General features: G+C 38.8%; 1 protein-coding gene across 6 annotated transcripts in view; it reads right to left on the reverse strand.

The window, feature by feature from the left end:
• Positions 1 to 4,761: 4,761 nt before the first annotated feature.
• NEDD4 (NEDD4 E3 ubiquitin protein ligase) overlaps positions 4,762 to 16,003 on the reverse strand; it is a 120,957-nt gene continuing 109,715 nt past the window's right edge. For all 6 annotated transcript variants that reach the window (XM_025996814.2, XM_072738587.1, XM_025996931.2 and 3 more), the window contains 8 exons: positions 14,937 to 15,032; positions 14,534 to 14,607; positions 14,209 to 14,269; positions 11,703 to 11,762; positions 11,513 to 11,620; positions 10,809 to 10,905; positions 8,306 to 8,378; positions 4,762 to 7,782 (listed from right to left, as the gene is read on the reverse strand). In XM_025996814.2, coding sequence (XP_025852599.1) covers positions 7,680 to 7,782; positions 8,306 to 8,378; positions 10,809 to 10,905; positions 11,513 to 11,620; positions 11,703 to 11,762; positions 14,209 to 14,269; positions 14,534 to 14,607; positions 14,937 to 15,032 — 672 coding nt within the window. In that variant the 3' untranslated portion in view covers positions 4,762 to 7,679. The remainder of the gene's footprint in view (positions 7,783 to 8,305; positions 8,379 to 10,808; positions 10,906 to 11,512; positions 11,621 to 11,702; positions 11,763 to 14,208; positions 14,270 to 14,533; positions 14,608 to 14,936; positions 15,033 to 16,003) is intronic.

A 16,003-nucleotide genomic window follows, 5' to 3' on the forward strand; every position in this document is an offset into this window, starting at 1 on the left:
CTATTACTCTCCTGGTCGCATTTTGTTATTCTCCTTGCACCAGAAAAAACAAACAGATGTCTCTCCCACAGTCTCTGCCTTCCCTTCAATGTCAAAGGAGTTCTTTCCCAGGTGACCCCCTGCGACCCCGTGGAGTTCCCTTGTCTGCTGTGGCCTTACGCTCCCAGTTGTCCAATCTTATAGCGACCCCCAACTTTCTGGCTGTTTCTTTCTGATAAACTACCCCCTTCTCTGTCCCTGTCTTGGTGGTGATCTTCCAAGATTTCAGATGTAGAACTTCACCCAGGATGCTGGTTTCCAGCGATTACCCTATATTTGCTTCTGCCCACAGCTTCCATGGCCTTCAATCTGGGTCACCATTGAGGACAGCCTCAGCTGTACAAAGCAGTCTTGGTGTGATGTGGAGATCTCGTCTCCTTCCTCATAATTCATTTTGGATTTCTCCCAAGCCATCCCTTTCAAGCATACAATCTAAGTGGAAACAGTGTGCTTAGAGTGTGAACACAGTTCCCCTTTCAACCAGACTGCCATCCTTAAGCTCCTAAATATAAAATTTGGAATGGCCACACAGCAACTGTCTAGAATATTGCTTTGTTTTCAGCATTTAGCTCTCCCGGAGGAACTTCTTCCAAGTCTCTGGAGTTGCCTGGAGAAAGCCAGCTGATTTAGCACATTTTCAGGTGAGTCATGTCTAGCTGCTTCTCAATTCTCTTATATCATGTGGAAGCATGACCTTGGCCCAGTCATGACCTTGATTCCAGTGCTTCCTATACAGTAGGAGCAGCCACAGATGGCTATTTGAAATGTGGCCAGTCTGGACTGAGATATGCCGTAAGCATAAAATATATATTGCATTATAAAGACTTAGCCCCCCCCGAATGAAAAGTATTTCATTAGCAATTTGATATTGCTTGCATCCTGAAATGATAATATTCTCTATATATACATATAGGTTAAATAAAATATATTATTACAATTAAACTCACATATCTTTTTACTTTTTAAAACATGCTACTAGAAAATTTAAAATTACACATCATCTGCATTATATTTCTATTGGACAGCGCCAGACAAGGACTTGGCTCTGGGTGAGGTCTTAAATGTCATAATATACTTTCCAAAGGCTTGTAGTGCTGCGTGTTTCCCTTTCCCCACCCAGGCAATGCTTAAGTTAGTAATTAGAGGTCTCGATGATAAGTCCTGAATTCCAATTCACATTGTTCCCAGATGGCAAGGGGGCAAGTATATAAATTGAGTCTCTGGGCAACCATAGTTATTCAGAGTCCCAGTAGTGACTGAGTTCACAGAGCTTTCTTTCTTTGCTTCTCACACTTTTTTTTTTTTTTTTGAAGAAGTAGACAAGGATAAAAGATTATTGAATTCCTCCTAGCTTAAAATCACACATCAACATGCATTCACAAGCATTACACCATTACATTAAACAGCAATACTATGAAAGCAAACCCAGTTGGCTGCAATCCATTCATCCCTGAGAAGCTGGGCATCGCTTTGGAGGGCCAAACATAAGCTAGCTCACTGTCATCAAGTCTGGAAGAATATTTATGCTACAGTTGGGCTAAGGCCCAGTGACTGAGTATTAACAAAGCCATTAATCTGGATTGTGTTTTCAAGTCTAGCATCAGTGAAAATCCTGTTTATTTAAACTGGGATTATCCTTAGCTCACTGTGCTCATCACTTCTCTTTAATTTGAGAGAATATGCTTGCGTTTCTCATTTATAAAATATGTGTGTTAAAAGAAAAGCAATCCTGAGGAAGGCATGGGGTTTGCCTTCATAATAATCATTATGTTTCATAGGATAATGTAAATCTGAACCTAAATGATGAATTGAGCATACTCATGGTTGGCTTCCCAAGGAGAAAACACTCTGCTCTGGAGTTGGGTGACTGCACAGGTCCTTTTGTTTATCAGGGTGTCTGCAGACCCCCTTGTCCTCTCTCCAGAGACCAAAAGCCCCCCAACGATCAGCATCTCTGGACTGTGAACAGCCTTCTTCCCTTTTCAGCTCCATGTTGATACCAATCTCATCATCCTGAACATGATTTTACTGAGAATACCATCCCTTCAAACAAAACGAGCAGCTATGATTTTTTAAATTTCTTTTTATATAATAAGGAAGCTCCAAAGAATGAGCTGAAACTAATTTCAACAATCTAAACTTGATGCCACTGAAAAAAAGGAAACCAATGGCTCACCTGAGAGCACTGTTTGTGAATTTCCAGCTGCTGAAGTTGAATCTTACTGGTTGATATTAGCATCAGTTTATCGATCTGGCATTTCATTGACAATGAATGGAAAACAACTACTATAAAAATTAGATAAATTTCAGTTATTCAAGCTGTACCTCCATAAGCCTTTGCTATTCTTTACCTCATATAGGAGGCAGAATTTTTAGCAATTGCCTCCAACTGTTAAGTGCCCTATCCCTGCAAGCTGTGAATGTCAGATCTCACTCCTTGATTGTGTTAGGCCTATGGCACAGTCAGCCTTCCAAAGGGAAGATTGTCCAGGGGGGCTTAATTGATTCAGGTGAGCCTTGAAAAGTAGGGAACTTTCTCCACCTGGTGGCAGAAGGGGCCATCAGGGAGATTCTAAGCTTGAGGATTCCACACACCATTATTGGCTTGATGATGGAGGTGGCATCTAAAAGTTAAGAGTGGCTCCCTGCTGACAGCCAGCGAGAAAATGGAGACCTTAGACCTACAGCCACAAGGAATTGGGTACTGTCAATGACCTGAGGGAAATGGAAGCATTTAAGAACCCGGCTGGCTGACACCTTCATTTTGGCCTTGTGAGATCCTCAGCAGAGAACCCTGCTGAAGCCTATGTAGACTTCTGTCCTACTGGATTGAGATAATGAATGGGTACTGATTTTAGCTGCTAAGTTTGTGATAATTTGTAATGCAGCAAAAGGAAACTAATACAGCATGGAAATTTGTTTGTTGGATCCCATAGCTTTCCTGATTCTGTTGTGGTTCATAATCCACTGAGTTTACAAGCTGTGTGGCCTCAGGTGAATTGCTTGTCCTTCTTGAGCCTATAAAACCTGCCTCACTGAGTTTTTATGAAGATTAAATGGGATCCACGTAAAGTGTTTACTGCAGACCTTGGTGCTCAGCAGGATCTCAATCAAGCTCCCTCTCCGCATGTGTGTTTGTATAGTTCCCAATGTCCCTCTCAATAGAGAGCTCCCTGCATATTCTTGCACAGTGCCAGGGACACTGGAGGTGCTCAGAACATGTGGGCTGGGTTGTATACATAAACAATATTCATCAGATCATAGTCATCAAATATCTGTTTTGCACATGTTAAAAAGATGTGTACTAGTCTGACCTCAAGCTGTCCAAAAGTTTGTAGGAGAGAATTATGCAAACAAAACATTGGAATACAGTGCCATTCATGCTAGTATATCAAATGCTGAGGCCACAGCACCTTTCCATTGGTCCAAAAGCAGTAATTCTCAAGTGGACATGACAGGTGAAAGCATGCCCGGCAAGCAGGCGCTGAGAAGGCTGCAGCAGTTAGAGGCTGGAGAGAGGCCTGGTTTGGGTGGAGCACAGGGTGCCATAGTGGGCTGTGAGGGAAGGTGGAACTCTTACAGTAAGCTGAGGATACCGCATTTCATGCCAACAGGTTGGGCTTCAGGCTTCCAGTCCTGGGGAGCTTTCAGAGGTTCTTTGGCAGAATGACCAGATCAGATTTATGGACTAGAAACGAAACAGTGGTGTGGGATGGAGGGCCTGCTTTGGATATATTGCAGATGAAGAGACTGGAAGAACCAAACAGGCAGCTAATTTAGTGTTAATCTAACTTCAAGAAAAATACCCACAAATCTACTGGAGCCCTTTATTTGTAGTGAGGTCCCAAGAGTCTAACATTTAGCTTAATATCCTTTATAAGAGGAATGTGTCTGCCCTTGATGTGCTCAAAGCAAATGCCTTCCTGTACAAGGAGGCATGATGTGGGCTCATTTCTGCAGAGCTGGTTAGCCCTCAAGGGGCGGAAGTGGAGAGGTAAGTGGCCGGACTCCCAAGGATTAAAAGGTATGGTCTGGATTTTAGCACAAAGAGGGAATGGGAACGGAACCTTCCCAGGGCTGGCTTGAATTGGTTTAGAATTCCCTTCTAACTGGGAAACTTCCAGGTGTCTAGAAGAAAGAAAAAATACATATTTCTGAATTAATACTTGGAACACCTGCTTTCATAGAAACAAGTTTATAAATAATGGTTTGGTTACAAAGCTGGCTTCTAGATTGAGCAACAGCTTGTCTGAAATCCAGGCCACTTGTAACTTTGTTATTATATTATCTTCAGGATCTTTTACTAACAACCAGGCTTTTAGAATATGACCTATTTGTAAAGCAGAGATGATCTGTGATTATGAATTTAATAATCATGCCAATTCATCAGATACAAATTCAAGATGGTATGAGAATTCCTTATGTGGCTGCAAAGGACCAGACCAGAATATATCACCCAGAATACCTGCTTGGAAACATTTCTATTTAAAAAATGAATAATGGTGGGGCACTTGGTGGCATAGTTAAGTGATTGACTCTTGGTTTTGGCTCAAGTCATGATCTTGGGTTTGTGAGATTGAGCCCCGCATCTTGCTCCATGCAGAGCCTGCTTCAGACTCTCTTTCCCTCTCTCTGCCCCTCCCTGGCCTCATGTGGCTCTCTTCCCAAAATAAATAAGTACATCTTAAAAAAAGAGAAAATTAAAAAAAAAATGAACCACAGTTTTTGTTTTTATTAGAATAGAACTTTATTTGTGGCATCAAGATTTTTAAACATGATTTTATACTTTAAAGTATGTAATAAATTTGATACATTAATCTTGATATATATTTACCATACAAGAAGATTTTTAAAAACAATGTCAAATGGCTTATAATCAAAACAAATTGTGTTAAACTTGGTAATTCTGTAGGATCATTTCAGCATTATAAATAAAAAAATGAAAACATTCCATTTAAATTTGAGTTAGGGTGAAATGTGTTTGTTTTCCAATTTTATGTCTATGTTAAAGTTTGCTTGATTACAGAGAAAATATAGGTTAAAATTAAGTGCTTATAATTTCTAGAAAAATAGAACATCCTTGCTTTATGAAGATGACCCAATTCACTCTCTACCTGTAGAGTGCATTTGGGACACTTTTCTACCTGGGATGAGAGGCTGTGTGGCTTGATACAGGTACCCTGCAGACCATCAGCCACAACTGGAGATGAAGGGGATGATGGTCTGTCGCTGGGAGCTGGTGGCAGTGTCTGGTTTCATTAATATCTTGTTTTATATGAGTCACAGAACCATCCAAGTGAGTATCAGTCAGATGAAAAGCAAGCTTTATATTTTCTCAAACTCTGATCTGCTATATTTCACAGAAATGATAAACAATTATATGGCAAAATCCTGTGTGAACAAAAATAGTTTTCACATTAAGTTCTCTACAATGAGGACATTTCAAAATGCATTGGCCCATATTAATATTACTCTGCTGATGTGGAGAAAATGAATTCTGATGGCATATATAAACACACACATATATATAGTCAACATCCGAGATGTTCCTACTTCTTTGTTAGCAGATATTTTATTTTTAAAGGAAGAGATTCTTCTTTGGGAGTGTAGCTAGTGTGCATACCTGATTTGATAAAATCTGATGGTCAACACAAAGCACAAAGCATCTTCTGGTCAACACAAAGCACAAAGCAGCTCTCTGAAACTTATGACAATCTTCCCTGACAATGAGAGTGGGTATGATTGTTCTTTGACTGATGAAAGAACAGGAGCCCAGAGAGGTTAAGTAAGTTGCTTCAGTTTAAAGTTGGTAAGTGATAAAACTAGTACTCTATCCCGTGGTCTTGCCTGAATGCTAGTTAACACAGGTGAAAATAAAACACAGAGTGCACCAATCTGTGAATGACCTTCCCCAAGCCGTGCTGCAGAGGTGGTGTGTGGAAAGCAGTTTTGCTACTTTGTCACACTGTAGATCCTTACCAGGTGCTGATAAGTACCCATAGTGTCATACCCCACAAACTTAAACCAGTAATCAGAAGCACTTTTTACAACTCTCCGAGTGCTTGCTTCAGCAGCACATATACTAAAATTACAACTCTCTGAGTATACATATGTATTTAAGAAGATTTATAACATATATTTACAATTACTCCTCAATCACCAAGATGCCATATTAGAAACAGGTTTAACTTTTTGCAAGAGCGTTTTCTATGTAATCATTCTAATATACGTATGAAACATATAAATACAAGTCTTGGCACACTTCATCTTCGCAGGTGTACAGAACACATTCCCTTTTGCCTCCTGCTCACTGCTACTTTTGACTGTTTACAAACTCATTTACATATCTGTAAATTCCTTGAGGTGAGGACTGAGCTAGATTTCTTTGAAGCTGACAGCTCTCACCCCCAGGGCCTTGCACAGGGCTAGGCACACAGCAGGCATTCAGTACACATTTGTTGAATGCATGCACATGATTTCTACATACTTCAATTTGGTTAAAGTAGGATTATACTTGTTGCATTTTTCCCAAAGAATTTTGGATTTATAAAACATCATTTTCATAGTAAACAGTATTTTAAAAAAGCATAAGAAATGTGGGTAATAGGCTTAATACAAATTACTCATTACAACTGTTCTTTGGTTATGTTTAACAAATTATTTGGTTTTTTGACTAAAGAGAGATACTAAAAATATAAAAATGCAACTACAGAAATTAGCTTAATCTGTAAACATAATAAACCCTGTAAACATATATTTACTACATAATTGTGCAAGTATAATGACTAGTAAAAGCAGATACTATACATTTAACTTAGTTCTTCAAGGCATATTTAGAAATACTGCTCTGTGAAGCTTTAGTGTAGTGTCTGAAGAAGGAATTCTTTTGCTTTAAACACGGAGGAGTAATGATTATGCCAGTGAACCATAAAGATATACAGGCAAAGGCAAAGTGTTAATACTCTTCACACTGCGAATCTTAATTCGCTTCACACATCTTACAAACCACCTTGTTCAGTAATGCTACATATTAACAAAAGCCAAATACTTTTAAAATTAAGAAGTAAACAATTTTTTTGCAAGGGAGTCAGTGGACGAAAAAGAAAGGTAACACATTTTCCAAGGTTTTTCCAAAAATCTGGGCAGTAAGGTGCAGGAGGCAGGTCTACAAAACAATAAATAGCTGTAGGCAGCATGAAATACATTGTAGTTTAATCAATATTAAAGTATTCTTTTCCAAATTTCAGTTTTCCTTCTCAAAAAGCATCCAACTTTTCACACAAGACACTTATCACAAATATTTCACAGTTATAATTTCAGTAGTTTAAGAAAGAACTGCCTGGCAAATACTGTAAAAGAGGTAAATGTTAAGGACAAAACTATTTCAGGCACAAGGGACTTAAATCCTAGAGTGGGAACTGTAAAGATAGAAACAGCTGTGTGAATGCAACATATTATTTAAAAGTGAATGAAATAACAGTAAGGTTGTCATACTGCTTCCTCTAATACTTTTATCAGGTTTTTCTCCACTATCTGGGAAGAAACAAAGGCCAAGTTGTAGTAGTTCCCTGGAAAATTTTAAGTCAAGATTTTGCTTAGACAAAAGTGGCAGTGAAACACTCTAGGTTGTTACTTGGAATCTAATCAACGCCATCAAAGCCTTGAGTGTTCTCAATTGCCATCTGCAGTTTATCCCATAATTCTTCAAATGATTCATAGGGTGGCAAGTCCAAGCGATTAAAGCTGAAAGAACAGAGAGGACCTGGTTATGACAGACATTGACAAAGCAAGTACCATGGTGGCCAATGATAATGCTATTCGTGATGTGTTCAACATACTAGAAGGCATTTTATCACCAAGGGAGAAGGAAGATACAGTACTGGGCTCTAGGTATGGACTCATCCCATGACGTCTTGGTGCTGTCCTCTCTCACTCTCACTTTGACCTCCAAATGTCTGGGTTCCTCTGTTATTTTAACCTCCCAAAGGGTATGTTCTAGCTTCTCTTGGGATGACCCATCATTCACGTGATGGTGGGCCACACATGGTCCATGGGTGAGATGGGCCTCTCCACTGTTCCGTTTCCTGGTCTCCAAGCCCAGGCCTGCCAGGCAAAGACATACCTGATCTGCATTGTTTCTGCCTTCTTCTCCCCCTCCTCCATAGCTGCCACTGACACAGAGCGGGCTAGACCTTCTGTACCCAGACTGTTAGAGGAGCTTCACTCTCTGAAAATGTGTTCTCTAAGGGTCGAAAAAACTGCTTACCACGTATGGGCTCTTGGCAGCTTTTCCGGGGTACCCCACTGTTCAACTGTAAATGACTGTGGTCCATTTGAGCCTGCAAAGAAAAGAGTTGCTTTGGTCTCATTTATTCTTTATAGGAATCCCTAAAATTTCACAACTCATTTTTTCCAGTGTAGAACTTAAACATACTAATCTATGAACATACTACTAATAGTGAACATACTACTCATGAACATACATACTAATCTTAAACCTACTAATCTAGTTTCTTTAAACTCAAGAGAAAAGAAGGCTGTGGTGTCCTTGATGGCTTCATTTTCCAGCCACGAGATGAAGCTTCCTTCCTAGCAACTCACCCATGGTCACCATATCACTGGGCCTCTAGGGTACCGGAGCTCTAGGACTTTTGCTGTGTGCTAGCCCTGTGTCTCCACATGACCATCTCCTTCACAGGTACACAGAGAAAATAAATATTTTCTTTTTTTTTCAGTCCTGCTGAAAATAGCTTTAATTTTTTCTGATTATCTAGTCTCAGTGCAAGAAAATTGAGGCAATAGGGAAAAATATAATAAAGGGAATAAAAATCACCTCAAAGTCCACTCTCAAATCTGAGTAAACCTTCTATTGTTGTGTGTGTGTATAAATGGAAGTTTGTGTGCAGGTAAGCATGTGATCCATGCTGCATTTTTCTTTTATTATGGACACTTTCAGAAACTTTCTTTTCTTTTCTTTTTTTCAGAAACTTTTTTCTTTGAAGTTTGCACTTAGCTCTTCCTTCCCTCCAGTCTCAACATCCTCCAATCACTCAGGTAATCAGTGCTGACAACCCAATGCAGAACCTTCTATACTTTTCCCCATGTCTTATAGTCATACCTAATTATGTGTGTGAGTATAACTGCCAGAAGCAGCACTAGATATACTGGATATTCTTGATATTACAGTTTTCTCAAAAAGCATTGTTTTTCACACATCATAATTACGTTCAGTTAAAATTTCAGTACTCTTGTCATTGTTTTCCATAACATGGGATCATACATATTTCCCGGCCTCTTGATTCTCTCATCTAAATAATCCATTGTGAACACTCCCTTTAAGTCAACCAAGACAAACCTTACACCCCTTTTATTGAATAGATAATACTGTATTATAATATTAACAGCTTGAAGTGACTTCTTTTTAAAAATGCATAAGAATTTGAATTATATTCTAATACTACCAAGTCTGGCCCCATGTATGGGATATTTCCCCCAAATTCCAAACAATTCATGAGACCAATGGATAGCTGTAGGCCCGGACTGCATAAAAGGGGGACGTGGAGCTAGACATGGAAAGGGGTGTTCAGCCTGCCTTGATCTTTCCCTACTCTAACTGGCTAAAATATGGAAGAAGAAAAAGGAGAGGAAGTCACAGGAAACCACTGAAAAGACAAATGCAAAGAAATCCAGTTGGCACATTTATTAGGGCACAGCTCCTATCTCATTCTTCTCACTGAGCATGGTGACTCTAGGTGAGGAAGCGACAACTGCTTGACAGGTGCTGCAAACAGATACACATGGAGCTTAAGGAGATCAGGTTTGCCAAGGAGATGGACGAGGCTGGTGATCCCATCAGACAGCAGCAGCTTTCTCTTTGCATGAAAAATTCAGGTCAGCAACTACTGAGGCTACAGTTCTGACTTGTAGTTTCCAGAACAATTCTAAACTTTGCTGTTGCTCTGAGCAGGGCTCCAACCTGAGTTACACCTTCCCTGAAAGATGTATTCCTCTTAGTATCTTTAAAAGCAAGTAAATGTCATTCCAATAAATAGATAGCTGATTTGAGAAAAGTCGATCCATATCAGAAACAGCAGGTTTGTTTGTTTTTTTCAAAACACACCTCTAAATATATCCACTAGAAAACAGTTTGGTAGGATATGCAGAATTTCACTTTATAGAAAGCTCCATTAATAGTAACTATTCTGAATATTGAAAGATATGTGCAGCCTTGTCCCTAGTCCTGCACATACACAAACATCACACACACACACACACCACACGCATGCACGCACATGCGCGCGCACACACACACACACACACACACACATCTTCCATGATCAAATAAGTTTTGAAACCCCTTTTTTTCATAGTAAAGGTTCTGAATGTATTTTCCTCAAATGTATTCTACTATGGAACTCTGTTTCCTGCTGAATACTTACTAACATTCTGTGGGACGTTACATGTTGCCCTAAACCATCACCTCATAGACAATGCTCTTTCTGTGATGGAATATGTAGCAGGAATCAAATTTAAAATTCAAGAATGGAAAGTAACTTGAGGTATTTCATGTTTTATCCTTTGGTATCTGATTAGAAGGTGTACATATATTCTGGCCTACTTCAGTGTATCTCAGTAAATCATTTAAAACCCTTAATTCTTTTTTATTAAGCCCAGTGTTTGTATAAATGAAAGAAGCTTGACAACTAATCAGCAATAAAAAAGACAAGTGGCATCACTCCATTTTTTAATGATCTGCAGCAAATCCTTACCATAGAGTTCAGCAAATCCATTCATAGGCACTCGAGATGTGCCAGTGACAAACTGAAGTAATCTTATTCTTTTTTCTGAATCCATCATTAGAACAGCCTGAATAAGAGAAAAACAGCATTTAGGTACATCCCTAGGAAAAAAAGTAACAGAACTATCTTAAAAAATATGTTATCAGAATTTAATTATGGTATTAATGATCCATTATTAAATTTACATATATCTGTTAGTTACATTTGTGTTTCTGGGTGGCTTACAGAATTCCTAAAAACACAGAGTAACTCTGTGGGATGAGATCACAGCCTAATAAAGTGACAAAAATATCTTTTTGGATGTGACTCGTGGCTTTTTAAAAATGATATTTACTGATATTATTGAGTAACACACACATTTCTCAATTAGATGGAAAATAACATTTAAAGCAGCCATGCAGGAGGCCCAGAGAATGCACTGCAGGTGATTACAAGTTCTCTTGGACAGTTCTATTGCTGGTAAGGAACCAAGAGCCCACCACGGCTGTTCCCATGACTTCCTACATTCTGAACACTGACTTATCTATAAATATGCATGGAGGTTGCAACCATATCCGGAAGGTAGATGTATACAGTACATTACATTGCATCTTATCTCTATGTGATCCATTAGTATAGTTAATATGACTGAATCTATTGAAAAGTAATTTACAGAAACAGAAGCTTTCAATTACCTTCCAGAACCACTGTATGACTTGATGATTCACACTGTAGCCATTCTTATATTTTGTGTGTTCTCTCCAGTCATTCACATCGACATCTCCCAATCCACACATAAGAAGCTACGTGATAAGAAATGTCAAACTACAGACAAGATAAATAATGGACACAAAAATCCTGTTTGAAAATAAGAGCATTTCTTACCTCTAGTTCATTTTCATCGAAAATTTTGATGAGATCCTGTGGTATTAGTTCAAAAAATCCCTAGAAGAAGGAATGTATTTTAAAAATTGGTTAGCAGATTCCATTGACAGCCCTCTACTTTAGCTCCTGGGTTGTTCTGGAGAAATCCCACATGCATATAAGTTCCTACCACCACCTAGTCTTGGGTTCTTAAGTTAACTGAGATTCCAGTATTGGCAAGAAAATGTACATGTCCATAATCTCTTCTTTCTCACTGATTCCTCACAATGGCTATTTTGAAACCTCTCCACACTTCCCAAGGCACTTCCTCCTCCTCCATGTTACCCTTCTTTACAGCAGATAACTTTTATTTGAGAGAGAAAACAGAGGCGATTATGGAATTCCCTCAACCTTCCGCACACATCTCCATGTACCAACTGCCACTGACATCATTGTGGTCTCCCTTCCCACTGTCAGAGACAGGTGCTATCTCCTCTCTGTGCCTCATCTGCTTCCCCAAAGGGCTCCTCTCACTAAATCTCCTTCTCTTTATTAGCTCACTACATGCATTTATACTTGTTTAAGCTTATCTACCTTAAAAATAACAAAAAAGGGGTTCTTGGCTGGCTCAGTGGTTGAGCATCTGCCTTCGGCCCAGGTTGTGATTCTGGGGTCCTGGGATCAAGTCCCATATCAGGCTCTCCACAGGGAGCCTGCTTCTCCCTCTGCCTATGTCCCTGCTTCTCTCTGTCTCTCTGTCTCTCTTTCTCATGAATAAATAAATAATTTAAAAACAACAACAAAAAAAACAAAACCATCTTTCTTCTCTTTACCGCCAAGTTATTATACCTTACTGAAGCCACCTGCTCATCTGCAGCTCTGCCTCCACCTGCTGCCATCTGCCCTCTGTGCCCCTGCTTCCCTCAGGCTGTCCTGGAAAAAGTCAGAGACAGCTCTGTGGCTAATTCTGATAAACACTTCCTAGTTCTGTATCTTTTTTTTTTTACTTTTTTGCACTAGGATATTGTTGAAAACACCTTCGTTGTTGAAACTTTGTCTGCTGTGGATGATTTCTCTTTCATCTCTGTCTGTATTTGCTAATTTCCTTTGAAGTCTCCTTTTCTACCCACTGGTTCCTTCCATATTGCTGTTCCCACATCTCTATGGTGGCCATCCACTTTCATTGTTCGTATCATTCTTTCCAATTTCCCATCTCACCTAGTCCACAGCTCCAGGATACAAAGGCAGATGATCCCCAAATTCATGCTGCCCTCCCCAGACCTCTATCCTTTAAAGCATCCTGAGCTACAGCTCTCCCTCATGAATCCAACTCAGATACACACACAGCTGTCTTCCCACCACTACCACCTTAGTTCCTGCCCTTACCTTTGCTCACCTGGATCACTGGAGTACCTTCTCCCCCACCCCTGCTGCTAGCCTTGTCCAGCTCTAACTCACTACACGCCACTTCCAGAATGATCTAAAATATAAATTGAATCCTGGTGTTTTATCATAGAACAGCCTTTGATACCACCTTCCTTCCCCTCACTGGATTTTCACAAGAGTCAAATCCCACCTTTGTTTCCAGGTTAGCAAACAGGCCCTTCATAACCCAGTTCTGGTCAGCTCCCCAGCTCAGTTTTACCTCCTGCATCATCTTAGGAACTGCTGGCATTTTCTCCAACATGTACACAGTCTTATGGACAGACTTCACACAGACCACTCATTCTGCTTGGAATTGCATGTAGCGGGCCAAACGCCCTAGGCCTTCCCTGTCCCTCCCTGCACCTCTCCTGCCCTGGTTTCCACCTCTCCACTGTGCTTACCAAGCACAGGCTTGCCTCTGTCCACCTCTTCAGATTCTCTGCCCCCTGTAACAGGACCTATGTCTTTCTGCCTTGTGCAGTACCAGATACAGAGTGAGTGCTAAATACTGGATAAATAAAAAAGTACATGATAAATATCTAACAGAAGGTTTTAAGTTGATTTAAGACACAAGAGTGCACTGGCAACAGCCTAAATGTTCACTAACTGGGGAAGTTTAAGACCTTATGGATTTATGAGTAAACTGCAGCCACAAGGAAAAATAGTTGCGCATCTTGACACATACAGATTTCCAATAAATATTTGAAAGACAAGAAAGCAAGTCACAAACTAACACGTATAGTGTGATCCCATGTGGGAAAATAAATGGCCTATTCCACTCTCCCTATAGCACCCTTGATCCTTGTTCATCTAATGTAACTTAAGATGGAGGAGGAAGAGGAGACATGACTGGGAAAAGAGGAGGATCCATGACCAGTGTGAAGGAGGATTGTCAATGTCAACTGAATGGGCTTCTTGAATGAGTTTTAACAGTGAACACCTATTCATTTAAATATTTTTTACTATAAAAATTAAAAGTTGTTTTTAAAAAGCAAGTCATCCATTAATTATCACATGTGATGACTTGCTTGAATACTTGAAACTTGAAACTCAAGAATTATACTTTGAAATTACAGAAGAACAAACAAAAGTAAATGAATACCTCTTTAAAAGCAGCCATTTGCTTCTGGATTCGGTTTACAAATCGCCACTGTATTACAAGACTAAAAAGAAACAAAATATTTCATCTTTTTCATATGAATGAAGAAAAAAAATTAAGGTATATTTACTCCAGTTGGAAAGACTAGGTAAGCCCAAAAGTGAGTATGAATGGGTAATACAGCATTTTTGCAGAAGAGAATAAAGAACATTGAGACGCTGGCTATGAAGGAAGAAGGTACAAAGAGTCTTCCCAGAAAGAACTACAAAATTATTTCCAGTAAATTATATACTAAATATAATAAAATACATACTAACAAAATACTTACTAAATATATTCCTTTTTGTTCTTATTGGTGACAACTATTTCTGATCCACCAATTTTCAATTCATGTTGATGTGTCTAAAATTAAGCATGATATCTTGATATGTTATTTTAGTGAAAAAAAATAAAATATACATATTATAGTTATACCAGAAACCCAGTATTTTAAATTAAATCCATTCACAACTAAGAAAACTTAAAATATTAGTTTTACTAAAATAAACATGGAATGAGTCAAATGTCAAAGAAAGCAAAAATTCTTGCTGAGACAGCTTTTGTTACTGGAAAATAAATTTTAAAATAGAGCACAGAAATGTGTCAAGGATATGTATTATTTAGCTTCTAGACTTGTTATAACATTTGTTTCACAATTTATGTACCATTTCAATTAATCAAAATTTACAAACCTGTCCAAAAAGTTCTTCATCTATGACAAACCTGAGGTCCAATTCTGTTGGATCATTTTCAAGAATCCATCTTAGTGAATTGTAATATTCACCATCCTAAATGGGGAAATTGCATATTTAAAATTTGTATAAAAAAAGACACCTGAACCTGCAAATAAAGTATGCTGAGAATCTGAATACGTGGACAAAAGATGAAAAGTAGTAGGACATCTTTTCTTATATTCCAACAAGTATTATAAACAGAGTGGGATGACTATCAAGTGAGAGTAAAAGATGCATAAATCAGTGGAGTGGTGGTTGCCTGACAGTTTGGAAATCTATCTCTATGGAGGTACAGATTTTATTATCCAGTTGAAGGGTCAACTAAAGTAGTTTCCAGATGAATACTAACCCCCATGGATACCCAAGAGCACCTAGCACCTTTCTCATATGGCCTCTTGAGACTTAAATGTTTAGGTAGCTATGAGCAGGTTGTTATTTATATCTGGCCCAAGTTAAAGAAAAATCTCAAAATGAAATACAGAACCTCAATTAACCAACTCAAATAACTATGAAATTTTATGATTCATAAAGAATTATACCATCCACATTAATAATGTCACAAGAAAGGAATAAAAAATGTACTTGGTCCCCAGGAAGAGACCTTAGAATCCATGTGTACACAGTCTATAAGGCTATTCAGCTCAGGCAGCAGGGCTACAGTCAGGGATTTAGTCCTTGGGTTTCCACTTCTTTAGAGTAGCCTAACCATAAGCCCTTGCCTCTGGACTGTCATTTTGCAAACATATGCCATTCATCATAAAAGATCATAATTCAAACATTGATAGTATACTGAAGTAATTAGGGAGAAATTTACTGATATCTATAGCATTCTGCATCAAAAAAGAAGATGGATTGATGGACACATGGGTGGACTGATGGATAGGTAGGTAATAAAGTAAGTATAGAAAAAAAACAGTATGGAATCTTGGTGGTGGATACACATATTGGTCCACTGTAAAATTTTAAAAATATTATTAGGCATTAGAAAATTTTTGTATTAGAATGTTGGGAAAAATGTCCATTTG

This window comes from Vulpes vulpes, chromosome 15 (assembly GCF_048418805.1).
Source record: "Vulpes vulpes isolate BD-2025 chromosome 15, VulVul3, whole genome shotgun sequence".
Taxonomy (NCBI): domain Eukaryota; kingdom Metazoa; phylum Chordata; class Mammalia; order Carnivora; family Canidae; genus Vulpes; species Vulpes vulpes.